The following is a 26,070-nucleotide window of genomic DNA, read 5'->3' on the forward strand; positions in this document are numbered from 1 at the left end:
CAGGAACAGAGGGATCATGCCCTGAACCAGCCTCAGGGGCCCAGACTGTCCATGGGGGTCCCTGGGCTGGGGGTGCTGCTCAGTGTCACTGTTGGGGATGGGGGCAAGGAGGGGGGTGATAGTGGGGTGGGCAGGGGTCACTGGGTGGTGTGACCGGGAGCGGCAGGTAATGGCGAGGGGGACCACTGAGCAGTACTGGAGGCACCTGTGTGACACAGGGGGTGGCAGGCGGGTGGCACTGTGGGAACGCGTGTACCACCGCAGGGGACAGGTAAGTGGCACCCGAGGGGGGGACCCCGCTGGGCGGGTGGGGGGACACCGGGTGATCGGGGGGGGGGGGGGGGCAGCGTCCTGTCCCCTCATCCCCACGGCCGAGCCGGACCGCTCCGGGGCGGGTCGGGGCGTGTCGCCGCTCCCGGCCCCGCCCCGCGTGTCGCAGCCCCGCGGTGCCGCGGAGGCGGCGCCGGGCGCGGCGCAGAGCGGAGCGGAGGATGCTGCGGGCGGGGGCCGCCGCCAGCCCTGGTCCCGGCCCCCGTCCCGGTTCCGGTGCCGGTCCCGGGCGGGAGGACACCCCGCCGCCCCCCGCCCGCTGAGCCCCGGCCCGGCCATGGGGGCTCTGACCAGCCGGCAGAACGCAGGGGTGGAGGAAGTGGATATCCCCGCTAATTCCGTCTACAGATACCCCCCGAAATCCGGTGAGTCCCCCGGGGGTCCCCGCGTGCCGGTGCCGCCGATGGGGAGGGGGAGAGGGGAGCGAGCCGGGCGGGCACCGGGCACGACCTTGCCCGGGCCGGGGTGTCCCTGCGCACCCCAAAGCAAACCCTGACGCACGGGGAGGGGCACCCTAAAAATCCGGGTCTGGTGCGGGACACCCTGGGTGCGAGCAGGGATGGGGTCACCCCACTCCGGGCGCCCCTTTGCCAGCCCAGCTCGGTTCCCAAACTTGAGTTTGGCGCGACTTTAATGACATTATTATTGTAATTATTTCTGTACCCGTGTTCTGCGGCACCGGGTTCTAAAGGCGCTTTTTGTGTTTATAGCCTGTCGATCCGTTGCTGGCTGCTCGGGAAAATCCTGGGTTTAAATTCCCGGGAGGATGAGAGAGGGTGGGGTGGGAGGGATTGGAGGGGATCCCTCCTTCCCAGGGCTCTGCCCCACAGCAGCACCCCAGCCTCTGCCTTCCCGGCTCCTCTCCCTGCCTGGAGGCTCGGTGATGATGCATCTCCTGCTCCCCAATCTGGCCCTGTCTCAAACCTTGTGCGTGACCTTGGAGAATCCGTCCCTCCTCTCCAAGCCTCACTTTTCCCTGCAAGGGCCGGGCTGAGCGGGTGTCCGGGGGGGGGGGGGGGGGGGGGGGGGGCACGGGGGGGGGAGGCGATGGGGTCCAGCAGCGCTTCAGAGCCGCAAAAATACCGGCATCAGGGAATGATGCCCCGGAGCTCCCTGTGTGTGTGTGTGGATTGCCACAGGATCCTTGCGGCACTGAATATTATTAATAGGCAACTATTTTGGTAGTTAATAGGATAAGGTAAATGCTTGGATCGTTAGCGCTGTGACAAATTGCTCGCTAATTACAACTAAAGACCTCCTTAGGAAGAATTACAGCCAACACAAACCCTGCGCTTGTCCTGGAAAGCTGCGCTTGTCTTTTTTTTTCATTTTAACCTAAAATAGGTTGCACAGCTGGCTGGAGATGGCCGGTCCTTGGCAGCCTGGCCTCCTGGTGGGCTTCTCCAGCTCCTTCTTTTACATGGTTTCAAGGCCTCTATCACCTTGATGCCAGGTGAAGCTGGACCACCCCATCCATGGGTGTGCTCTTTGTGGGGGCTGTGGCTCCATTAATTAAGGGGTTTTTCCTTGTGACTGTGTCTTATTTAGGGGCCCTTGAAATATCTGGGTACGAAAGGGTGGAGGCTGCAAGTCCTGTGCCCTGTTCCGAAGGAGCAGGTGCACCCAGCTGAGCACTTCCAAACTCATCTCAGCTGGCAGAGGTCACCAGGATGATGCTTAACTCTGGCTTCCAGGGAGAAACTGGGGCTCCTGGATGTGCTCAGCTGGGCTGCTCCCACTGGTGGGGCCTGGGCAGTCCTGGTGCTGTCTGGGGACAGGGGCAGGAGGTGTTCAGGTGACATGGCCATCTGCACTGGGACGAGGGCAGGCTGGTGGCAGTGGGAGATTATGGCTGGTTTGCCTTTAATCCGAGTGGGATTTGCCTTCAGCGCTGCCGGCAGCCTGAGGAGGGGGGACGTGCCGGGTGGTGGAGCCGATTCCTCCGTGGCGGCAGCGCTTCTCACGCCTCCAGTGCCGGCTGGAAACAGCCACTGGTTTTGGAAGCCGTGGCCCTGGAGTGGGATCTCATGGGACTCTGGGGCATTTCCCTCTCTCTGTGGATGTGGCTTTGTCTGTCGGGCTGCAGGCTCGCTTGGGATGGCCAGTGCAGCCCATGGGAATAGGCAGCTGTGTCTTGTCCCAGTTAAACATCTCCCCATCCTGGGGGTCCCATCCCCTCCAGGCAAGGTGTAAATGGGATTAATTAAGCCAGAATTTTGAAACAAAGGCTCGGGTTTACTTCAGTGGCTGTCAAAGGCAATAGGAGGGAGAGCCAACGCGGGCTGTTTATGGAGCCCACTGCCTGGCTAGTGAGGTGGCTGTGGGGCAAGTCCCCTGCTTGCAGCCCCTGTCACTGGCTGTGGTTGGCACCGAGCTCCCCTGGGGCATGTGGGACCATGAGTAGAGCACTGGCTGGGCACAGGAGCACAGGGATTAACCCAGTAGTGACACCCCCTGTCCTGGGGGACTCGGTGGTGGCACTGCCAGGGCGGGCAAGGGCTGACGCAGCAGTGCTGCAGACAGGGTTTGGCATCACCTCCAGCTGCTGCTGGTCCTGTTTGCCTGCTTTAGAGCACTGAATTAAATAATGGGCTGCCCAGGGGCACCCAGAGCCTTTTAACTATCACAGCACCCTATGCTGGCACTCACTGCCGCAGGGTATCCCTGTGCCAGCACCGTGCCACGGCCACCCAGCTGGGCTGACCACAGGCTGTGCAAACCCAGTGCTTCCCTCCCTGGGAGCGTGTGGATGGGCTGGGAACGAGCTGTTCTATTTTAGCTGCTTCAGAGAGTGGGGCTGTAACGTTGGAGAGCCAGAGTTTGCAGTACCAAAGCTAAGCAAGACCCCATCAGGGCAGTGGTGGCTCAGGGGACAGAGCAGGACATGTGCCACTGTGTGCCAGAGCCACGGGCACAGCCATAGCACACACCAGGGTCTGTGCCTGTGGGGTTCTCGCCCTTCTCTGTGCACCTGAGCAGGGTGGCATCCCTGGCACTCGTGAGGAAAAGGGCTTGACAGCTGGTGCCAGATGTGTCCCGTGTGCTGGTGCTGGCAGATGTGCAGGACACACTTTTTTTGCCAGGAACCTCAGGCAGTTTGGGTTTATTCCTCCTTTCCAGCAGCCCTTCCTTGGCTTGACCGTCCTTGACAGGCTCTCCTTCCCCGGGAGTAGGCGTTGGGTAAGGATTTACAATTAGCTGATAATAAGGTGGCTGTGCCTGGGAAGGTGCTTCCCTCCTCTGCCACCTGCCAGTGCCCATGGAGTCACCGACACGCTCCTGTGCCAATGCCCTGGGCTTTCCCTGGTGCTTCCCTGGAAGAGCCTGGCACAGCTCAAGGCTTTTGTTAAATGACAAGGGTTTTGGAGGACCTTCCCTGGGAGGGAGCGCAGGGCTGGTGCTGTTTGCTGTGAAGGGGGAGCTGAAGCCTCTTGGGGCTGTGCTGGGAACCTGCAGGGATGCTTCTGATCCCTGGCAGGGAGACTGGGTGACAGCAACATGATCCTTGCCCACTCTGCCCATCCTACAGGAGCCCCCAGCACCCACCAGACTATGGCTGGGGCCATCACAGAGAGCCTGTGCTCCATTTTCCAGCTTTTCCCTGGTGCTGGGGCAGCTTTTCTTCAGGTTTAAATATTATTTTTTTACCATCTCCTGCTCTTGCCCCAAGTGAGCGCCAGGAAAAGCTCCCGATGGCCCCATTCTCCCCCAGCTGTGCCATTTCAGGCGGCTCCAAAGGCACTTTGCTCTTGGGGTTGTTTTTTTTCCACGTGGCCGCGTCCTTCCAGGCGAGCTGCCTATAAATTATGTACATGGAAAATGGGACCTGAAAGCAGCAGGCATCAATAATTGATGGTCGACGTTTGCTAACGGGCACGCTGCATCCGGGCATCCCAGTGCCACAGGGCCTTGGGATGAAGCTCTGTGGCCCCACTCATCCCTCCTGCCCCGGTGTTAGATCCCTGCTGCTCCTCCCCTTGGGCTTTGGGCTTGGCTTTGGTTTTTAAATGCAGTATTAAAACCTGATCCAGCCCTGGACAGTCCCTGCGTCTGCTAGAAGCCTCTGACTGCAGTCCCCACAAGCAGAGCTGCAGCCCAGGCTTGAGCTCCTTTGTCTGTGGACCCCAATGGTTTAGTTTTGGGGTGTCCCCAGCGGGGCTGTGGATGGATCTGTGCTGGTGGGTTTGGGGTTTTTTACAAGCCAGACCCTGTCCCAGTGGCCGTCAGGATGCAGGACACTGTGTCCATCCTACATCCACTGCCTCTCCTGGCTCCCAGGTGCTTGTGGTCCCCCCTCACTGCTGCCCCATCCCTGTCCACCTCCCCCTTTCCCTTCTTTTCCCATCTCAATTCCCGACCCTCTTGCCCAGCTGGATCCTGTGCCACAATATGCTTTCCTCATGCAGCCCAGACCTCATGGACAAGGAGCAGGCACCAGTCAGCTCCTGTCTGGGCTGGGAGGAAAATCTCTTCCAGTGGAGAAGTGCCTGACCTGGGGGCTGCTCCCAGCTTAGGGAACGGGTTTATCCTGCAAGGGAAGAAGGGACACTGGTCATTGCCCAGTGTTCATCAGGGCAACGTGGAGCACTTTGTAAGGGCATTGCTGAGCTCCTGGAGGGTCTGCAGCCAGCCCAAAATCCTCCCTTCTGCAGGTGAACCCTTCCTAGGGAAGGCTGCAAGGTGAGAACTGACGGAACTCAGTTCAGTTGTGCTTTGCTCACCTTCCTGGTGGCAGCTGCAGCAAATTTGTGCCTGTGTCTGGCTGTGGACACGCTGCCTTGGGTGGCACACGAGGTCCATATCGCCGGGCTCTGGGCAGGATCAACCCTGCCTGTTTTGAGGGCTGTGTGCCTGGTCCATGCTGCCCCTTCCTGGCAGCATCCCTGGGGATGTGAGAGCCGGCCTGGCTCCTCTGGGACTTGCAGGGTTCTGGGTTCTCTGGCAGGTCAGGCTGTGCTGCTGCCTCTCCTGCCTCCTCGGGGCATGAGCTGGTGTTTATGCCAAGGATTAGCAAGGAGCTGCTCTCCTGCTCTGCCACCCCGGAGCTGTCTCCTCTTTCTCCTCACAGACCAGATCCGGCCGCCCCTGCCGGGGAAGGGATGGCTGAAGGTCAGGATGACCTTGGGTGGCTCAGGCCACGCTGGGGCTCACAGGGATTTCCTGGGAAGGGAAAGGGGAGCAGGTGCTGCAGCTGCCGAAGCTCTGGGGTGTGAATCTGCTCCCATTAAATCCCACAGGGTGGAGGAGCCCCCGGGTCCAGTGCTGCCATGGGAATAGACCCCTGCACCAGCCTCTCCTCATCCTGGCTCTGTCTGCCCAGATTTTGGCTGTGGTTGCTGATGTGAGCAGGGAGAAGAGGGGGTGCAGGGCAGCCTTGGCCAGCTCCCTCTTTGCCTCTGCCTGCCTGGGGGCTGTCAGCGTGTGAGCTCAACCCGAAAGGCTCCCAGCAAGGTGACCCTGGGGACAAAGTCACCTCGGAGCCATCGATCTGGTGGCTTTGTGCCGCTGCATCGCCCGGCTGAAGCCCCCTCCTCCCCCTCTGCTGAGGCACTCGCTGTGTTTTCGTTTCCAGGGAGCTACTTTGCCAACCACTTCATCATGGGAGGCGAGAAGTTCGACTCCACACACCCCGAGGGGTATCTCTTCGGGGAGAACAGCGACCTCAACTTCCTGGGGAACCGGCCCGTGGTGGTGGGTACCGAAGGGGACACGGGGCTGGGGGGGATCTGGAGCACAGGCACACCCCTTCCCAAAATGGCAACGGCTGTGTGTGCCATGGGGTGCATGGTATAAGGCTGCTGACTGTCCCACTCCAAGGGCAGAGCCAGCCAAGCACGCTTGGGGTGGCCTGAGTGGATTCTCTGATGTGTAATATAAGGGTTGGGTACTTGCTGCAGTCTGTCCTCCACTGGGGACTAACCCCCAGTGGTGAGGGAGAATGGGCTGATTTAATCCAGCTCCTTCTTTCTGACTCCATCTCTGAGATCTGCTTTTCCTTTTGCTTTTCCCATCTCAGCCAGGAGCCATATCCCAGCTCAGAGGGCACGGGTGGGGAGCATGGTGGAGCAGTGCTGTCATGGTGCAGGGCAGAGTATCTTGGACAGGAAAAGGTGAAAGTATTTCCCAAGCTCTAGCAGAGAAAGGGGAAGAAGAGGGGGGGAAGAAAGGGGGTGGATTTGGTGAGGGCTGTGGGCAGAACTGATTGGTTTCACAGTGCTGGCTGCTGCCAGCTCCAGTTGTTCTCAGGACATGGGGGAACCCGCAACCAACACTCCTGGAGATGTTTTCTGAGCTTGCTGCCTTTGGAAAGGGAGGAAATGAGAGCAGGGTTCAGCCGTGGCAGTGATGTCCCCGGCTCCATCTCAGCAGAGCAGCTCACCAGCATCAGCTGTAGCAGTTGGGGGGGGTCAAGTATTAAAAAAAAATCAAGGTGGGAAATGACAAGGCTCTAAAGCTTTTCTGTTGAGTTGAGATAAACTTGCCTGATGCTTTGGCTCAGCTCTCAAGTGCTGCATGTTCCATGTTGGGCTGGCGAGGCTGCTGCCAGCCAGGTCCCTGTTTCCTCTTTGGAATTGGCTTTGGCAGCATTTTGGCAGCATTGTGCAGTCCTTCAGTGGGGAAGTGTCCAGCCCTGGGCTATGCCAGAGCAGGGATCCTGGCAGAGCCAAGGGCAGGAGCACCCCTGAATCCTGTGAGCATTGGGTGGGCAAAGGCAGAGCCTTTCTCTCCATCCTCTGTGCTTTCCTGGAAAATGAGAAGTCAGCACTCAGGGTCTCTGCAGCAGTGACTGCTGAGAAATCCTCTTGATTACGGTAAAAGCCTCTAAACTGCCCAGTGAGCAGTTCTTGAGTCAGTGGCCCCGACAGCAGAGCAGCAGGGAAGGTAAAGGAACAGCTTGGAAACAGCAGAGAGAATTAATACGGCGTCACAAGCTAAATTTCACTGCTCTGGCTTAATTACCAGTGGCCCTGGGCTGCCAAGCTGGGACCAGGATCCCTCTTCCTGGAGAGCAGGGAGAGCTTTGGGGCTGGGCTTTCGGGTCAGCCAGTTTTGGGGGCTCAGGGAGGGGTTAGGGAGGATTCATGTTGGTTCTGGTCCAAGCCTATCTCCAGGCAACGCTTGGGCATCTTGTCCTGATGCTTCTTGGCTTGCGATGCTTTCATGTTCTGGACTCCTATGAGAGCTTTGGTTGGGCTGTAAACGTTGGAGATGGCCACTGCTTTTTTTGGTGGGGGATTTATTTTGGGTTCCTTGAGGATCAAGGGCCAGGAGGTCTTGGAAAAATTGTGTCCCAGGTCCTCTCTGAGCAAAGCACTTTGTCTGAGCTAGGAACAGCACTGCTGCCACAGGGGTGTGCAGAGCACCTGGAGGCTGTGCAGCTTCTCCCTTCCATGGATACATGATAATCTGGATTTTCCAGCTGTGAACAGGTTCCAGAGGGGCTGGGAAGGGCGTTGCAGGTTTAAGTAGCTGCCACCATGCAGGGGCTGAGGAGCAGAGAAGCTGCTGGTGGCACCCCGAGAGCACAGGGGAAGCCTGGAACAGTTGAAATGTGACACTGGGTTTCCCTGCCCACACAAACCTGCCAGGGTCTGCTTGTAGAAAAACCCCAAGAAAGATTTTTGAGGCTGTTTTTTTTCACTTCAGCAGAAGCTGGCCTGGAACAAATGTTGCTACAGACACGTGAATGATGTTCTTCACCACAACCGTTACCCACTTTTTTCTGTTGTGTTTCAACTTGATTTAAAGCGAGGAGATGCAAAACGTCCTCTGAATGGCCCCTTTCTGATGTGCAAATCCAACTTGCAAAATTTAATTTGGGAGGAAAAAAAAAATAAAAATCCAGCCACCCCCAAAAAAGAGCTGCTCACACGTGGGTGTGAAAGAGCCCAAAGCAGTTTCTGCAGCACAAAATTTGCCTGTGTCACTTCCCCATCCTGCCCAGCCCAACGGCCCCTGCGGGGGGCACCCAGGGGACCCAGCTGCCCCCTCCCTCCTCTGCCACCCACCCCCGGGGTGCTGCAGCAGGAGGGGGTTTGCATCCACGGGTGCTTTCCCTGCCAGGGCTGGTTTGGGTATGGCTCGGCTGGGCAGAGGTGCCAACGAGCAAGATTTAATTAGTTTGTTAATTTGAATAGCAGGGGATGTATCGCAACACGGCACAACGTGTCGTGACATGGCTCAGCTCCAGCCCAGAGGCCTTTTCTCACTTTCTCCTTTCCAGCTGCCGTGGGTGACTCTGCAGGTGCACAATTCTGCAGGTGCAAGTTTAGCGATTCATTAAAAACTTCGTGAACACCAGGCTAATGGCTCTGCTGCCCTTTTGCCCTCCTGGAGAGGACTAGAGGAGTGGGACGCAGTTCCACAGTGCTGGAAATTCATTTCCAAATGAATTGCCTCTGGTGCCATCAGCCACGCTGCATCCAGCCGAGGCTTTAATCCGCCTTCGGATGGCCCCAGTGGGATCGGAGCCATGGATGTTGGATGTTGGATGTTGTAATGCTGGGCTGGTGGAGGAGGGATGGGGCAGAGCTGTGCCTGCCCTGCTGGGTTCTGCCAGCTGCCTGTCCCATCCTGTCCTTCTGAGCCCAGCACGGGTCCCTCAGCCCCATCCATCCTGTTCTGCAGGGCTTTGGGGTCAGGGAAGGAGATGATAGCTTTGGGGACAGGTTAGGTGACTATGGATTTCCCACGTGAGGGCACCAGGGACATGGGGAAGGGGCACCTGGATCGCTGCAGGCCACCTCCACGTGCCACCTGCAATTCGGTCTTGTCCCCTCAGCATTGGGGTGCAGTGGGTGCCTTACTGTCCCTCCTCTCTGAGCTGGGAGTGGTGGGGGGGACAGTGGGACACTATTCCCTCTCCTAAGGCAGCAGTTGAGGCTCTTTGAGCATCTGCCCTCCCTGATGGCACCTGACATCCTCCTGGCTGTCCCCTGGCACACAGTGACAGCTGGGCAACAAGCTGGGCCTTAATTGGGGCTGATCCCTCCTCGACCTCAACCCACCTGGGAGATGGAGACGGAGAGGGGAGAGGAGGGTCCTGCATCCCTTCCGCAGTGCCCTTGGTCTCCTTTGGGTGGCTGTAGTGCCAAGGAGAGGGTGTCCCCTGGGTGCCACTGTGTCCCCTCTCCTCTGTAGCCCCTGTGCAGGTGGACAGGAAAGACTGGGAAGGAAAATGTCACCTTGGAGGACAGATGCTACTGCCTGCCTGGTCCTACCCAGCTGCCCCACTGGCTCCCTGCTCTGGGCATGGGGCTGGAAGGGATCCCACTACCCAAATCCCATCCATCCCAGGGAGGAAACAGAGATATTTGTGCCTGTTCCTTGGCTGGTGGGCAGGGAGGGAGCTTCAGCCTCCCCCTGCCCAGCCTCATTCAGCAGCCTAAACATCCATCAGCAGCCACTTCCTTGTGCCTTGAATCCTCCTCACCCTCCAGCCGAAGGGACAAGGAACAGCCCCTCTCTGCGTGACCCCTCCCCAGTGAAATTGTCCCTGCAGGGGGTTTTGGGCTTGCTGTTTGCCGAGGGATGTCTTTGTCACCGTGCTGCCTGTGCCAGCAGGAGCACCCCTGCCCACCCCAATTCCCTCCAGAGGGTGTTGGGTCTGGGTCACTGGTGGGTCCGCAGCCACTCTAACCCCCCATGAGCGTCTGCCTTCACCGGTGTCTCTCTCATCCTAGTTCCCTTACGCTGCTCCACCTCCTCAGGAACCCGTGAAGACCCTCAGGAGCTTAATCAATATCCGCAAGGACACCCTGCGCCTCGTCAAGTGAGTCCGGGCACCCCACGGCCCCGAGGGAGGGGAAGGGTCTGGTTGGATGCTCCCAGGGGATGGTGTGCACGGGGCTGCTCTCATTTCAGCACGGGCAGATAGAAGGGATGAACCTGCTTCTCCAAATGTGCCCTTCCCCTCCCGGTTCCCGCATGCCAGCACAGGCACTGCCGCAGGATTAAAGGAGCTTAGTGCTGCCTTTGAAGTGCTTTGCTGCTTCTTCCTCCCCCACCTTCCAAAGGCTTTGCTGGAGGGAGGCTGGGGATTGCGGCAGGGCTGTGAGATTCGGGATTAGGCTGAAATCTGTCTGCGGCACTTCCCAGCCTGTAGGCTTGACCTTGGGCGTGCTGGGCCCTCCTGGCGTGCCTCAGTTTCCCCTGAGGGAGGGCAGCGACCCCTTCTTGGGGCCATCAGTGCTGAGGGGGCCAGTCCTGGAGCACTCCGAGCCATTCCTGAGGGGTGCCCATCTCCTGGACCCTCTGTGCTCCCCAGGTGCTCAGAGGAGGTGAAGACCCCCGGGGAAGAAGTCAGCAAAGCCAAGGTGCACTACAACGTGGAGTTCACCTTCGACACGGACACCCGCGTGGCCATCACCATCTACTACCAGGCAACCGAGGAGTTTCACAACGGGGTGGCCAGGTGAGGAGCCACCAGCCTGGCCCATGTTCCCCTCTAGCCTGGCCTGTGTCCCCCCAAGCCCAGTGTGTGCCCCTGGCTGCTGGACCTGGAGCCTCTCCCTCCTGGAGTGTCTCTCCTCCTCAGGGCGCGAGACAGCTGCTGGCGGTGCTGAGGATGGAGGGGGGCTCCTTGTCTTCCCCTCAGGTGCCATCACCAGGTCCCTACCAGCTCCTGCCACCTTCTTCCCCATCCCATCCTGCTCCCTCTTTTTACCTTCAGGTCAGAACGGAGACCAGGAGAAAACATTGTCCCTCCCAGTCCTCTCCAGGTTGAATCCCCTCCTGTGCTGTGTTGGCTGCCCTGTGTTTATTTTAGCCCTGTGGATTATTTTAGCCCTTTTTAGGACTTCTTACCTCAGCCCCAAGAAGCATCTGGGAAGGGAGGGGAGGAGTGACCTCCCCCCCACTCCCATCTTCCTGATGTCTCCATGATCTGGGGGGACCAGGGGGAGTGTGGGGACAGCTGTGGTGCCCTGACTCTGTCCTCTCTCCATGGGACAGCTACATCCCCAGGGACAACAGCCTGCAGTCGGAGACAGTGCACTACAAGCGGGGGGTGTGCCAGCAGTTCTGTGTGCCCTCCCACACCATCGACCCCTCTGAGTGGAGCGAGGAGGAGGTGGGTCCCCCCAGCCCCAGCATCCACTGTGGGGCTGAGTACAGTGATGAACCAGCAGTGACAGAGGCTTCATCCCATCTCCATCTCACCGATCCTCTTCTCCCATCTCTCTCCAGCTGGGCTTCGACCTGGACCGGGAGGTGTATCCCATGGTGGTGCAGGCAGTGGTGGATGAAGGAGAGGGTGAGAAGGGAGTTCCTTGTTGGGATGGGCTTTCCCAGTTGCTGGCATTGTGATACCAACTGGGCAGAGCCTCCTGCTTTTCCTCTCTGCCACTGTGGCTCTGCCTGTCCCCTGAGCCCTGCCTGTCCCTTTGTGTCTTGCAGAGCACATCGGGCACTGCCATGTGCTGCTGGCCACCTTTGAGAAGGTAAGTGCCAAGCTGGGGCCATCCTCCCCCTCCTACCCCCTCACCCACCAGGTGTGAGAGCCTGGAGAATCCCTGAGGGGCTTGGGATGGTGCTGCTGGGTGGGGGCTGTTTTGGGGCTGCTCCTCAAATTCTGGCACTATTTCCTCATTTTAAGCACCCACTATAGAGGCATTTGGGCTCAACTCCATCTTCCTTCCTCCAACAAGTCTCCAGCTTTGCAATGCCCGTGACATCCCACAGCTACCTGGTTCTGGGGCGTCAGGAAAAGCCAGAATTCCTGCCAAATGGACTGGCTGGGAGCAGTGGCAGCTGCAGGGTGGGTGGGTGCTCCAGCACAGCAGTCCATGGGTGCCCACCCATGTGTTCTCTCCTCCTTCCAGCACAGTGATGGCACCTTCTGTGTGAAGCCCCTCAAGCAGAAGCAAGTGGTGAGTGTCCAGATGTCCCCAAGGCAGTGGAGGTGCCCTGCACACCCTGCAAGGAGATGTTGAGGGGCTTTTGGGGAGCCCTAAACCCTGGGGTGGGCAGCAGCCTGCCCCTGCCCTGCCCCTGCCTCCCAGGGAGCTTTTTGGATGCAATTTTGAATGTGTCAATGCAAAGGGAATCAATGCATGTCTCTGCTCCTCACCCTTCCCCGCGGGATTGCAGGTGGACGGTGTGAGCTACCTCCTGCAGGAGATCTACGGCATTGAGAACAAGTACAACACACAGGATTCCAAGGTATGTCCCTGCAGCCCCCAGCCTGCATCCTGTGGGTCTTCCACCATACCCTCTTCCCCTCCTTTAGCACAGGTCCAGTCCCTAAAACGTGCTCAGGGCAAGAGTTGGCAGCACAGCACAGAGCTGCTGGTGTTTGCGGACACTTTGTGTTGGCATCCAAGCTGCTGGAGGCAGAAAGCTGAAGGATTGAGGTTTTCCCCTGTCCTTTGTTGTCCTGTGGGAAGATGATGGCTGGATATTGCTGGCTTAGACAGGGAGTGTGGGGCTCAAGGCATGGGATGTGCCTCATGCTCTGCTCTATATATGTAAAAGTTGGGGTGAAGGTTGTATCTCCCTATGGGGTTCCTCTGGCCCCATCTCCCAGCCTCCAGCAGGGGAGGAATAAGGTCCAAGGGTGTATTTCAAGAGCAGGCAGCCCATGGACACAGGCAGGACCTCACAGCAATCACTCTGAGCACCCAGGCAGTATTTCAGAGCACCCCACCCTCGTGCCACGTGGGCTGGGGACCCTGAGGGCCCTGAGCATTCCCATCCTCCCCTCGGGGCAGGTGGCCGAGGACGAGGTGAGCGACAACAGCGCCGAGTGCGTCGTCTGCCTGTCGGACGTGCGTGACACCCTCATCCTGCCCTGCCGGCACCTCTGCCTCTGCAACACCTGCGCCGACACCCTGCGCTACCAGGCCAACAACTGCCCCATCTGCAGGCTGCGTAAGGGCCGGGGGCTGCTGCCTTGGGTGGGATGGCTGGCGTCTCTGGGGACGGGCTGGCGTCTCTGGGGACGGGCTGGCGTCTCTGGGGACGGGCTGGCATCTCTGGGGACGGGCTGGCATCTCTGGGGATGGGCTGGCATCTCTGGGGACGGGCTGGCATCTCTGGGGACGGGCTGGCGTCTCTGGGGACGGGCTGGCATCTCCCATCCTTCATTCTGTAGTCCCTCCATCCCCATGTGTGGTGATGCCGTGCAGACTGGAGATGCCCCTCTTGGGAAATGGGGTGGCATTTTTTTGAGGGGTCTCCTCTCAGCACCCGGTTTTCACCCCATCCTTCTCCCCTGCTGCCACAGCTTTCCGAGCCCTGCTTCAGATCCGAGCCATGAGGAAGAAGCTGGGCCCCCTCTCGCCCACCAGCTTCAACCCCATCATCGCCTCGCAGACCTCAGACTCCGAGGAGCACTCGGTCAGTGCCTGGCTGAATGCAGGACTCCCACCCCTTCCACCCTGCCAAGATCAGGGTGGGAATGTCCGGGGATCCATGTGCTTTCCAGAGAAAAGGCTTATTTGTTTAATGCAAATTGACCAAAATGCAGGGTTGGTATTGCATAAAGAATGGGCATTTGGCTGGGTGTCTGTTCTCTGGGTTTATCTTCTCCCTGGGATATCTTCATCCTGCTGGGAGCAAGGGAATGCAGAGAAATGGCCCAGGGAGGATCCTCACCCTGTCTCTTCCCTGTCCTCAGTCCTCAGAGAACATTCCCCCTGGCTATGAGGTGGTGTCGCTGCTGGAGGCCCTCAACGGGCCACTGACACCCTCGCCGGCTGCTCTGCCACTGCGGGCCCTGGGGGACCCCCCGGGTGTGGGGACCCTCCCCTCCTACGGCAGTGACGGCCCCCTGCCCGCCCTGAGGGCCCTCTCACCCCTCCAGCGCCTGCCCGACTGCGGCCCCCCGGGGCTCAAGCTGAAGAAAAGCATCTCCAAGTGAGTACCAGGGTGGGCACAGGGGGCTGGGAGGGCCTGGGGCTCTGTGGGCGGGGGTGAAACCCTCTGCTTTGCCCTCTCTGGCCAGGTCCATCTCGCAGAACTCCTCCATCCTGCCCGAAGAGGAGGACGAGAAGTCGTGCACCGAGTCGGAGCCGAGGGTCTCCAGGAGGAGATCCCCAGCCCGGTGCGAGGAGGTGAGTGCTGGTGGTGAGCTGAGGCACTGGAGGGGCAGCTGGTTTGGGGAGGCTTGGGACAAGAGGGTGTGGCTGGGGTTTGCCCCTCCTGGCTCTTCCTTCATCCATAAGGATATCTGGGTGAGGCAGTTCATCCACGCTATCTCCTATCCCATCTTTCCCATGGGCTCTTCTTCCAGGAATGTGGCGCAACACCGGAGAGCGAAAACTTCACCCTGTCATCATCAGGAGCCATTGACCAGTCCTCATGCACTGGGACACCCCTCTCCTCCACCATTTCATCTCCGGAAGGTACAGGTGGGGCTCCCCCCAGAAGTGGGGTTCGCGGGTGCTGGCAGGGCAGGAGAGTGGCATCGTGGTCTTGGGACCATCCTGCTGCAGGGGGATGCAGAGCGGGTTGCCATGGCCCTTCCCACCCTGCCACGGACATTGCATGGAGCCCCAGGGTGTCACATCTGCTTTGTCACTCGTAGACCTGGAGATAGGGCTCATGGAGGCACCGGTCAAGTGTGCTTTGTCACCCCATAGAAATGGGGGGCTGTGAGGCCCAGGACCCACTGCTGGCAGCTTTGCACCTATCCCATCTCCCCGGCATGCAGCCAGTCCTTCCTCCTTGTTAGCCCCCTCTTTAATTAGCGGGTGCTGTGCCGTGATTTGCGCTGATGGGCTGGGGGGGTCCAACGACCCCGCTCAGCCCCTGCTCTCCCCCAGAGCCCGTCAGCAGCAGCCTGGCTCAGTCCGTCATGTCCATGGCCTCCTCCCAGAGCCAGCACTCCCAGCTCAGCACAGACACTGTGTCCTCCATGTCTGGCTCCTACGTTGCTCCTGGCACAGAGGAGGAAGAAGAGGAGGAGGAGGAGGAGGGGGACATGCTCCCCTCGCCTGCGGCCGCAAGCATCACAGCCTCTGATGGAGAGGTAGGGGCTGGGGGGTTGTTGATGGTGCTCATCATCCCCAGGTTGGAGAGCTTTCCCATGGGATGTAACTTCTCCTCCAAACCCACTGGCACCAGACTTTTTTTTTGTTTTTCCTTCCATCTTTCCCCCCTTCTTCTCGCAGTCAACGCCTGTGGAGTCCCCGGATGCGAACTTTGTCAGCATCTCTGCCGAGGAGCGCGATGCCGAGGTAACCGTAACCACCCCATGAGGGACTGGGAGCTGTGGTGACCCTCAGTGTGGAGGGGGATCCCAGTTGCATCCGTCTCTGGGTGCCCACGGAGGGGGAAGCTGGGCAGCTGGCACCACATTCCCCTGGGGCTGGGATGGGGAAGGAGCTGCCAACACATCCATGTCCCTGTGGGCTGCCCTGGGGATGGATGGGGCAGTGGGGCTGTCCCCTGGCCATGATCATCCTCCTGGTCCATGGAACCCCCGGGGCTGGGGACATTCCCCTAGGGGCACCTGGGAGCAGCCCCTGGCTAACGCTGCCTCTCGCCTGTGCTGCAGGGCAACGATGTGCTGGAGGATGAGGACGCCTCTCCCACGCAGGAAGACGGTAAAAGGCCCCGGCTTGTTGTTGTCCCTTCACGTTCAGGTCGCAGTCACCAGTGGGCAGCCATGAGTGGCGGGTGCTGTGTTGTCCCCAGCTCCCCTCCCTGCCATCAGGGACAGCCCTGGGTGACTCCACAGGCACCAGAGCCAGGGAAACATCAATCACAACAGGGCCACCCACGGGTGGGTTGAACGCCAGTGGGTGGGGGAACCAGGTGGCCATGGGGGACCCCAGTGAGCTCAGTGCAGGACATGGAGCAGGTGATGGTTGATGTGCAGGATCCAGTGGTTTTTCCAACGAGCCAAGTGAGAAAGAGGCTTCTCTGTGTCTTCCCCCTCAACAAGGTTTTCCTTGCATCTCTGAAAGCCCCTCCTGTAGGGATTAATGTCTGGGCTGATTCCCATAGGAAAGAGGCTGCAAAGCTGTTCCCCTTGGGATGCTTTCCTCATGTTTTTTCGCCTGTCCTCAGTGCGATTTCACAAGTTAACACATGCAGATTAAGGCCTCCTCTTGCCTCCTCCCTTGAGCTCAAATAGCCAAGGAAAGAGGTGCCATCAGCAACCAACTGCCCTGGATTGCTTTTGGGCAATAAGGAGGCCCATAGTGTGCCCCTTTGCATATTTGCAAGTTTCTTGTTAGCAAAAATATGCCAAAACTGTTTCCCCATCCAACCTGGACACTGAGCCAAGCTGGAAAGCAGGAACACCCATCCCCAAAATGTGGCCTCTGCCCTGCAGAGAGGCTCCTGCTGATGGGGAGACTCAAATATGACAAGTAGGGACAACTAGGGGCTGTGGTGGACATCCACAGGCATCCCAACAACTCTGGGAGCAGGATGGCCTTTCTCCTTAGGACACAGTCCTGCTCCCGTTCTCAGCGGGGCTTGTTTGGGAACATCCCTCCTGAGGTTCAGTCGCCTGCATCTGATGGATGCAGGCAAGGAACTGGGGGCTGATCTCTTGTACAGGTGATGCTAAGAAACAGAGTTAACTTCCCTCAGCCCCAAAAGCCTCCATTTCCCTGCAAAAGCTTGGCTACGGCTTCTTTTGCCCCACGCATCCAACTGCTGCCTCCTCCCGGCACCCACGCAGCTCCCACACGCACCGATGGTGCCGGAGAGGCTCTGGCAGGAGGTGATTGATGCCACCATGGCCTGGCTCTACCGACCAGGGACCGCTCAGCTGTGCAGGGGGGAAGGTTTGGCTGAACCCTGGGCAGTTCACGCGTGTGCCCATCGCCGCATCGTCGCTGTCCCGCTGCCCTCCGGCACGAGGAAAGGAGCAGCTCGGGCCGTGCCCAGGAGTTATTGTCCGCTCTTCACCCGCTCCCTCCTAGATGCATTGTTTTTATCTATTTTTTTATTTTTGAAAGAGGCTGGGGAGGGGAGAGGAAAAGCCCCAGAAACGCCACCCCCCAGTGCTAAAAGGCAGCGTGGAGCCCCAGCACCGTTAACTGCCTTAACTCCCTTCCAGGCCCGAGGACAGGCGCTTTCCTCGGTCTGAGGTGTGACAATAACAATGACATGGGCATCGCACACGTGAAAGCGCTGGACAATAAACTGTGCTCTGAGGCCTGCTTACCTGGTGAGTGGCCGTCTGCTGAACATGAACTTGGGGTGGGGGGGGACAGTCCCACTCTTTCCCTGCATCCCCCCAGCCCTTTGCGTCCATCCCTCCTCTCCCATCACCGTCATTCCCACCATCCCAGCCACCACCATCCCCACCAGGTCGTCCTCAGTGCACCCCCGCACTCATCTCGCTGCAGGGCTGAGCACCAGGCACATCACCACCCATAGGTCAGGGTGGACTGTCCCCCCTGGAATGTCCCCAGGGGGCTGCAGACCTGCTTTGATGGGATGCTCTGTCCCTTGGACAGGGGACTGCTGGCACCCCAGGGGGCACCTGGGAAGGTGGCACAACTGTGGCTGGTCCAGGCTCGTGGTGGGAGCAGCAGTATTTGCATTGGGATGTGATCCACAACCAGTCCAGCTTTACAGCAGGAGCTGCCTGCCTCTTCCTCCTCTTCCTCCAAGGCCAGGGAGATGGGGCATGTCAGATCAGGTCATCTTTCTACAGAGCCCCACATTCATCTCTCTTTCCCATTTCTTCATGCTTTCTCTCCCACCCTCCTTCCAGTTCTGTTTCCTCCCGCCCTCTCTCCATCTCTTTTTTTTCTCTTCTTCCTTCCCCCCAGGCTCCTCCGTCCGTGTGAAAGTTCATGTTCGCTCTGTGCCAACACGGTTTTCTCCACCCACGCTTGTGTTCCCTCCCTGCCCAGAGTTGCACAAAGGTGACAAATGTATTGGTGACCCCTGGTCCCCACACGGGCCAAAGGCAGCAGTGGGCTGGGGACCCTTCCTCAGCCTGTGTGTGGAGAAATGGGGCAAAAAACCAAGACAAAGCCCTCGGAGGGGTCTCCATCAATACATTTGTGGACAAGCTGAAAGCAACTCTGCCCTTGCCTTGCCCCTTTGCCTAACTTTGTGGCAGGTCCGAGACCTGCAGCAGGTGCTGGAGAGCCGAGAGGGTGGGTGAAACCCACTGGAGGGAAGGGAAATCCTTTTTTCTCCGCTACTCCTCTGGGAAAGCCTCCTCTCCTGCTGCCTTGCCTGTTCCTGGTGGTTTCTGTGCCCGAGAAACACAGCTGAGGCTCTTGGGGAGGAACAGGCTCCTGCCACAAAAGTCCTGTGTCCCCTCCATCACCCTCTGGAAGCAGCTGCCTGAGCCCTGCCAGCCCAGGAGGGCTGGGGAGGGAGCTGGGGGGGATACCTCAGCAGCACCTCTGCCTTGCTGGGGAGCCTGGCAAAGCATCCCTTGGCTGTGGCAGCAGCCAAAGCCATCCTTGACTGCATCCCCCTTGGTTGTGCTGGGGGGAGGATGAGGAAGGGGGAGCTTTGCAGCCCAAACGGCTCCAGCACAGGGTCAGATTCTTGCTCTGCTGTGAGGAGTGCACTGGCCGTGTCCCCAGCCTGGGCTGGGGTGCAGGATCTGGCCCCTGGGACGAGCCCAGCCAAGGATGGACTCTCCATCCTTTGGCCACCACACCTGTCCCTGTGTCTGGCGGCTGTGCTGCTTGGAGCCCTCGGCACAGCACTGCCCTGCCGCCAGCATGAGGGGCGATCCAGCCTCGGCATTTGCGGGGAAAAGCAGGGAATTGCTGCTCATGCCAGGACCAGGGGCAGAGGAGGTGCAGAGTGGGAGCTTTGGGGCTGCCCATGGTCCCCTGAGGATGGCAGAGGGGCCAGTGGTAAGAACACCAGTGATGTTCTCCACCCCTTTACACTCACTGTAGGACATGATGTGTTTTTTCCACATCATGATGGACAGTGGTTAAACAACTTTCCTTTTTCAGATGTTGTACCAGTTTGTGTAGATCAGGATGTTCCAATGGTTTTTAAACCAGGGTAATGTCCATCCCAGGAGTGGTTGGAGGGAAAGTGTCACGTAACACGATGTTGTCACGTATGCTCTGGTACAGTTTTTGGTAGGGAATATTTGAAGTCACGTCCTGCTCCATAGGTAAAGTTACAAGTATATAGAATCAAGTGGTTACAAAGGTATATCTTTGTCATCCACTGTTTAATTATCACAAGGGGTTCTTAGACATACACACCCTTGTTCTATGGATACTGGGATGGATTCAGGATCAGTGTCAGGAGACATTTCAAAATGACAGACACAGCTCTGTGTCCAAACAGGCATCTTGGGCTTTCAAAGTATTACTTTCACATATAAACCCCTGTCATTGTCTCACCACACAACCATCTACATCAATGATTTGCCATGTGTGTATGATTGTTTTTAAAAGCCTGTGCTTGATGTTCTAGTGGATCTAGTTCCCTTACGAGCACAACGATTGGGTGTATGGTATAGACTGAAGCATTGCATATTGCTAATAAGCTGTGGCCTTATTAGCAATGGGGAGATAAGAAAATTAAAGACCAGCAGGATTGAAATTCCCTTTCAAATGCAGTGGCATTGTCCAAAATTACCTTTGGAATTTCAGTTAAATTCAAAATAAAAGTCCATTTTTCCCTTCTCTGATTATCACAGCACTGATAGAGTGTAGCCACAACTGACCTGGGATACAGCTGAGTGCTGAAGGCACTTTGCTTTGAGCAATTCCCAGAGCATCAGCCAGTTGGTTGTTAGCATTTTGATATTTTTCTGAGACAGAAAAGATAGTTGAATGTGACACTGTGTGTTCCAGAGAGAGGGTTAGGAAGACCTTAAGGGTTGCTCTGTAGTGCTCAAATCATTAATGGTTGTACCCAATTTATTAGCCAGAGTTTCCAGATCAATATTGTTCAATATCCCTCTTCCAGTTCCCAATATACTGGTTAGATGTGAGAGGTGATGACCTTTGGTTTAGTGAGGAAAACTATCCAGTAGAGGAGGCACCTGTAAAAGGTGAACATTTTGGTCTGATAGTAGAAACATTGGTCTGCATGGACATTTCTGCTCTCTTGAAGGAACCAGGATGAAACAATGTTTGTTGTTGTCCAACCAGTTTGACCTCATATAGTCTGACCAGTGAAACATTCAGGGGCAATTTTATAGGTTTTGGAGTAGTTTTGGGGGCAATCATGGAGAGTATGCTTAAACCCTCTAGGACACAGTCAGATTCTATATCATAAGGAGATAAGACCAGTTTTGTATCTTTCAATTTACAATCCTTTAGGTTCACAGTGAGACAGACTGGGAGTGTTCCATATCTTGTGGTTTTGTTTTGGCTGTATCGTTCATAAAATTTTTAAGGACTTGTACCCAGTGCATGACAACCCCATTCACTGATTTTAGGGGACCTTAGGAGACAGTTACACACTGGCCCTTGAGATCCTTGGTGTTCAAGAGGCCATGTCTGGGAGAGCCTCCAAGCCCGTGGAATGATATTGAGATTTGATAATTATGTTTTTGCCTTCTCTGTAATGGAGATGTGGTTCCTCAAAGGTGTTGTGAAATCTCTGCAGATTTCAGTGTGGTGGGAAAAGGCTTTGGGAGGAGCTGTAAGGCCACATCCCAGGGATTTTAGGACACAAGATTTAACTAAAACATACAGATCTGTGTCCTGAGTGGATCCTGCAGAGCCGTGGGGTGTGTAGGGAGTTACAGGGGCTGTCCCCAGGACTCAGAGCATCCTTTGGCTGTGGCCACAGTCAGGGGACAAGGTGGCAAAAACAGCTTTAGAAAGAGAAACTGGGTGAAGGCTCTGCTGAAAAGGTTGGCACCAAGGTGGGAGGGCTGGGGAGCTGCTGCAGAAGACCTGAAATCCCCCGAGGGCTCTTGCTGATTTAAAGCCACAGATGCTCTGAGTGACCTCACAGCAGGCCAAGGGAGTTGGTTGGGTTTCACTGTGATGGGATTTAGGAGCTGGTCTGCCCAGGACAGGTTTGCTGGCTGCTGATGGCAGGGGAAACCCCTCCTGCAGCCCAAGAGGTGGGCATGGGGCTGATACCCTGCTTCAGGGCCAGACCCTGTCCTGCTGCCCCAGCCCTGCTTCTCAGCGGCCTCCCAAGGGTGCACTGAGCTGAGCTGGGTCTCTGCACTGAAGCTCTGCAGTGACTTAGGCAATATCAAGCTCTTAATGGGATTTCAGTGTGCATGTACATGTGGTCCTGTTTAATTATCCATTCCCTCCGGGATCTGCAGACTTAACATGCCTCGCTCTCCAGCCTGAGCTCGCCATGAAAAGCCAGTCGAAATGGTAGCTGTCACCTCCCATAAATCAGCAGGCAGCAGGATTTTGTTGCTCCCCCTCTGGGAAAGCCTCAGCCCTTGGCCTTAACGTGCCCTCACACGGTCCCTCTGGCTCAGAGCTGCTCTGGGCACAGGGTTTAACCTCACTGGTGGGTGCAGCTCCCTGCTTTAGGGGCGCACCCACTTCCTAAGCCCCTGATGGGTTTGTGGTGGGACACAAGCCTCTACCCTCACCCTGTCCCAACTGGAGGGTGCTGCCTGAACTGGAGGGAGCCTGCAGCCGGAGAGGAGTCATGCAGGGACCCTGCTGCCCCGCACCATAAGCATGCCCACCCCTCAGTTCTTCTTGGCACGAAACCCCAGGAGGCCCCACGCATGAGGGACCCCTCACGCCGTGCCCGGTGGCAGGTCCCTGCCTCGTTTGCAGGCAGCGAGACCCCCGGTCCCCCCCGGTGCCCCTGTTTGCTCGCTCGCGTGCATGTCCCCGCGCCGCTGCTGCCTCTCCCGCCTTCACCATGTGCCTTCTGGTCTCTCCTGCCACGCAGCCGCCGTGCCGGACTCCTGCCCCATTAACATTGAGGAATAGGTATGAGACCCCCAGAGCCTGTGCCCGCCTCGCGCCCCATCACCCCGGGGAGGGTTGGCGCTGGGTTGGCGCCCCTTGTTCCGGCATTGCTGGCAGCCCCCTCACTGTCCGGGCCACAGTGACATCCCTTCGTGCCCAACCTGCAGCCCCACAGGGCATCTGCATGTGCCCTCTGGCTGGGCAGGGCGGGCAGAGGGCAGCCCCCTTCGTTTGGGTTATTCAAACCCAGCCATGGTCACGCTGTGATTTCGGTTTGGCCCTCGGCATTCCTGAGAAACCAGGAGTTCGAGGGGCCCCCCCAGCCTGGAGAGGTAAGTGCAGGCACTCACCAGCCCTCACTGCAGCCAAAACCCAAAGGGGATCTGGGGAGGTGGGCGTTACTTGGGAGACTAAACAGCATCCCCCGTGGAAAGATGAGCTGAGAGTGCCGGTGGGTTTTGGGAGCCCCTGACCCCCCGTTTTCTCCCCCCAGGCCCAGAGGCCAACAACAACAACGTGCGGCTGCAGCAGACGCCCTGGCCCCGCCGCCCCCCCGGCACCCAAGACCTGGAGCGGGCAGCAACAGCCCTGCCCGTGTGAGGGCTCAGCCTCGGCGGGGGCACGGACCCCCCTGCCCACCCAGAGGGACCCTGGTGTCCGGGCGCCAAGGGCGTCACCACCTCCACCCCTCGGCTGCACCAGGACTGACTTTCAAAAGAAAAGACGGTAACCTCAACTTTTCCTTGGGGGCTAAAGCCATGTCACTTTGGAGCCCCTCAGTAGCACCTTCCTGTTCTCCAGCCCTGAAGGGGATGGGTCACCTCCTGCCCCCGGCCATCTCACACCCCTGGGCTCCTCTCCTCCGGCGTGTGGAGCAGATGGGACAGGGTCAGCCCACAAAAGGGGTCCTGGGGTGTGGATGGATGGGGATGATGGGAGGATGGTGCTCAGGGGTGTGGGTTCAGGATGAGTGGTGGCATTGGCATCCTCGGTGCATGAGTTGGTGACCTTCATGGAGGGCTGGCCCACCCCCCCAAGTTTGCTGTCCCCATGCCATGGGATGTCCCCATTAATGCACTGACAGTGATGGTGCCCCCCCTAGCTCCCCCTCCCTCCACCCTCCTCCTGAGCAGTACGTGGGCTCCAGGGCCTGGCCCTTGAGGTTGCTTTTCCCCCGGACATGGAGCAGGGTGGCAGGGGTGGCAGGGCACCTGGTACCACCCCCAGCATGGTCACCAGCCCCTGGGACATGGCTAATTTACCCTCACTGTCTTCCGCCCTGCTGTGAGCTCAGGGCTCGGGGCTGCGCCCTCTCTCTGGAACAAGTGCCAAAAGTGTCACCCCCGTCCCACCCGTCCTGCCCTCCCCATCGCACTTTGTAGCACGGGCTGGATGAGGATGTGGGAGCTGCTCCCTCATCCCTCCATTCCCATCCCTCTGGCCAGGGTTGGGCCAGCAGCATAAGCAGATTTTGCTCCAGGGGACAGACACACAGGGACAGCAAAGGAATAGGGATGAAGCCACAGACCTCAGAGACCTGATGGGGCTGTTGGCAGAAGCCAGGCTTTGCTCCAGAGAGCACCAGGGACAGTTGGAAGCCACTCTGAGGGGCATCAGACCCAATCTCCCGAGCTCTGGATCTGTTTGGGGCAGCCCAGGGTAGGAGGCTGAGCCTCCCTTTTCCCCACTTGGTCTTGTTGTGCGGGTGTGATAGCAAAGGCCACCTCCTCTCTGCAGGAGGACACTGCAGTTCAGAGCCACCTAAGGACAGAGATGCTCATCCACGGAAAGCAACATCCCTGTGGGAAGTGTGTGGGAAGCAGGTCCCCACTGCCAATCCCCATGTCAGACCATGGGCTGTGCTGGTGGCTGTGGCTCCTAAAGGGGAAAGAAGCCCTTTTTGGAGGCTGGGAGGTGTTTTCTCTGCCTGGCTCACAGCCAGGGAACTGCTCACTCCATCGCCCCAGTGTGGGCCCTGCCAGAGGTAGATTTGGATTCAGCCATCCTGCTGCTCCCTCCTCCTGGCTGGCACTCTGTCATATCTCCTGGAAGCTCAACAGCTTCCAGATTTCTCCCTGGGAACTCAGGGCTGGGTACTTGATGTGAGGTGACATCTCCAAAATGCCATCCTGTGGGATGGGAGCTGCAAACAGCAAGGAGGGCTCCAGTGGTGGGGATGAGCCCTGTGTCCCATCTGGGGACAGGCTGCATCCCCCTGTGGGGACCTGGGTTCGGGTGTCCCAACCCCAAGGAGCCACCAGCATTGCTCTGGGCACAAGGAGAGCTTTGGAAGTTCACCATCATGCTGAGCTGAGAAAACCAGGGAGGCCACATCTTCCATAACCTTCCAGCACAGTCAGGGGCAGGAAAATCAGGCTGATGCTCCAGGAGTGGCTCATCTACCAAAGCCCAGCCTTCCTCATGGTTTCCAAGGGGACAAGGAGAGCTGGCCTGGCACCCTGGCACAGGGCTGTGATGGTGCTTGTGGCTGCCAGCAGGTCAGGGCAGAGCAAGCAGGTCCTGGGACTGACTGGGAGAGTTTTCTGGCTGCTCCGAGCTGTGTGTCCCCAAGGCTGCAGGAGTGGCCAAACAAGCTCATGGGGTGGCTGCAGACCCAGGTGGCTGTGGGTGGGCACTGCCCCTCACTGTGGGTGGGCACTGCCCCTCACTCAGAGCAACCATGGCTGGCAGTGAGCCTGTGGTGATGGAGAGGAGCCAGGAGGATGCTGTGGCCCAGTAAAGTGCTGCTGCCTGGCTGTGAGCAAAGAATCCATCCTCTGGGTGGCACAGGAGAGACGGGATTTGGGCATGGGTGACACCCCAGAAGGGACAAGGGATGGGCAGGAGCTGCCAGCGCAGTGTGGGGTGAAAGGGAACAGCCCCTTGTCTCACGGGGCAGCCCCTTGTTCCAGTGATCCACCAGTCAGGAAGGAAAGGAAGGCAACCAGATTGCTGCTTACGACTTTGCTTTGAGCATGTTTTGGGTTTTAAGAGTATGTTTAATAAAGGGTATCTTATGTTGACAAAGTGTCCGGAGTCATTCTGTGGTTGCAGGCTGAGGGCAGTCGGGGTTTGCAGGGCTTGGTGGGTGGAAACCCTTTTTGGCTGGAAGTGTCCACCTACATGTCACCTGGGCACCTCCCCATACCAGCCCAGCTGCTTCAAATGTCCTAAAACACTTCCCAAGGTTCCTTTGAACCTGCATTCCCAATCCATCCTAAATCTTGTCTCCTCTGAGCCCAGGATGGAGACAGGACATGCAAAAAAACTCTGCAGGAAGAGTCTGACCAGGGGTAGAGGCACCTTCCTGGTGTGGGGTGTGAGTGGCTGCTGGCACTGCTGGGACGGATGAGGACACCAGAGGGAACTTCTGGAGGAGAAGAGGAGCACTAAGAAGCTGAGAGCTCATGCAAGAGAAATCCCTCCAGTGCAGAGGAAGAAAACTTGTGCTGGGAGCTGAAGTCTTGAAGATGAGGAGGGCTGTAAGAGGGGTTATAATTTGGGTTTAATAGGGGGGCTGATGATGGTGGGGAGGAGCAACTTGCAGCTGAATCAGAATCAAAATCAGAATCAATCAGGTGGGAAAAGACCTCTGAGGTCATCGAGTCCAACCTATGACCAAACAAGCTGCAGGGACAGGTTGCAGATGGTCAGATCCTGCAAAGGGGTCCCTCCCTGGTCTCTGTTAAAGCCCTTGGGATGGCTGGGAGGGTGGGCAGGGTTTTCTTATAGAAGCCTATGGCTGTAATTTTTTGAATTACATAAAGGCAGACTCCATCTTTTATTTTTGGGGTCTGCCAGGTCTCCTTCAGCTTTGCCCTCATCACTGTGGGTGCATTGGAAGCCAGAAGCAGGATGGAAGCACAGGGAGGAGGAAAAGGGCTGGGGTTGCCCCTGTGAGACAGGACATAGGTTTTCATAGAATCACAGAATG

The 26,070-nt window shown here is 57.9% G+C and overlaps 1 protein-coding gene across 10 annotated transcripts; it reads left to right on the top strand.

The window, feature by feature from the left end:
* The first annotated feature begins 531 nt into the window (after nt 1-531).
* Nucleotides 532-25,156, top strand: RNF157 (ring finger protein 157). 10 transcript variants are annotated; one of them, XR_003535585.1, is made up of 21 exons: nt 532-695; nt 5,903-6,021; nt 10,014-10,102; nt 10,598-10,744; nt 11,284-11,401; nt 11,518-11,584; nt 11,728-11,771; nt 12,153-12,200; nt 12,421-12,492; nt 13,041-13,200; nt 13,556-13,668; nt 13,949-14,187; nt 14,276-14,384; nt 14,564-14,681; nt 15,096-15,301; nt 15,444-15,509; nt 15,830-15,878; nt 17,348-17,458; nt 18,069-19,278; nt 22,117-22,157; nt 22,630-22,670. XR_003535585.1 is itself a non-coding variant. In XM_027691540.1 (21 exons), exons 1-20 carry the CDS (start codon nt 608-610, stop codon nt 22,155-22,157), a joined length of 2,100 nt encoding a protein of 699 aa, XP_027547341.1. In that variant the 5' UTR covers nt 532-607; the 3' UTR covers nt 22,630-22,731. The 10 variants fall into 10 exon arrangements, 9 of the variants coding, with proteins under 9 accessions (XP_027547341.1, XP_027547344.1, XP_027547345.1 ...); XM_027691540.1 differs by having other exon boundaries at nt 18,069-18,164; nt 22,630-22,731; XM_027691543.1 differs by lacking the exon at nt 18,069-19,278 and having other exon boundaries at nt 22,630-22,731.
* Nucleotides 25,157-26,070: the final 914 nt, after the last annotated feature.

This window comes from Neopelma chrysocephalum, unplaced genomic scaffold (assembly GCF_003984885.1).
Source record: "Neopelma chrysocephalum unplaced genomic scaffold, ASM398488v2 Primary Assembly neopelma1_84, whole genome shotgun sequence".
NCBI lineage: Eukaryota > Metazoa > Chordata > Aves > Passeriformes > Pipridae > Neopelma > Neopelma chrysocephalum.

Excerpts from the sequence above, each read along its gene's own strand:
- RNF157 (XM_027691536.1), top strand. The coding sequence starts at position 608 with ATGGGGGCTCTGACCAGCCGGCAGAACGCAGGGGTGGAGGAAGTGGAT. Across the intron at positions 6,022-10,013 it reads TGGGGAACCGGCCCGTGGTG|TTCCCTTACGCTGCTCCACC; the intron begins GTGGGTACCGAA and ends CTCTCATCCTAG. Across the intron at positions 11,585-11,727 it reads AGTGGTGGATGAAGGAGAGG|AGCACATCGGGCACTGCCAT; the intron begins GTGAGAAGGGAG and ends TGTGTCTTGCAG.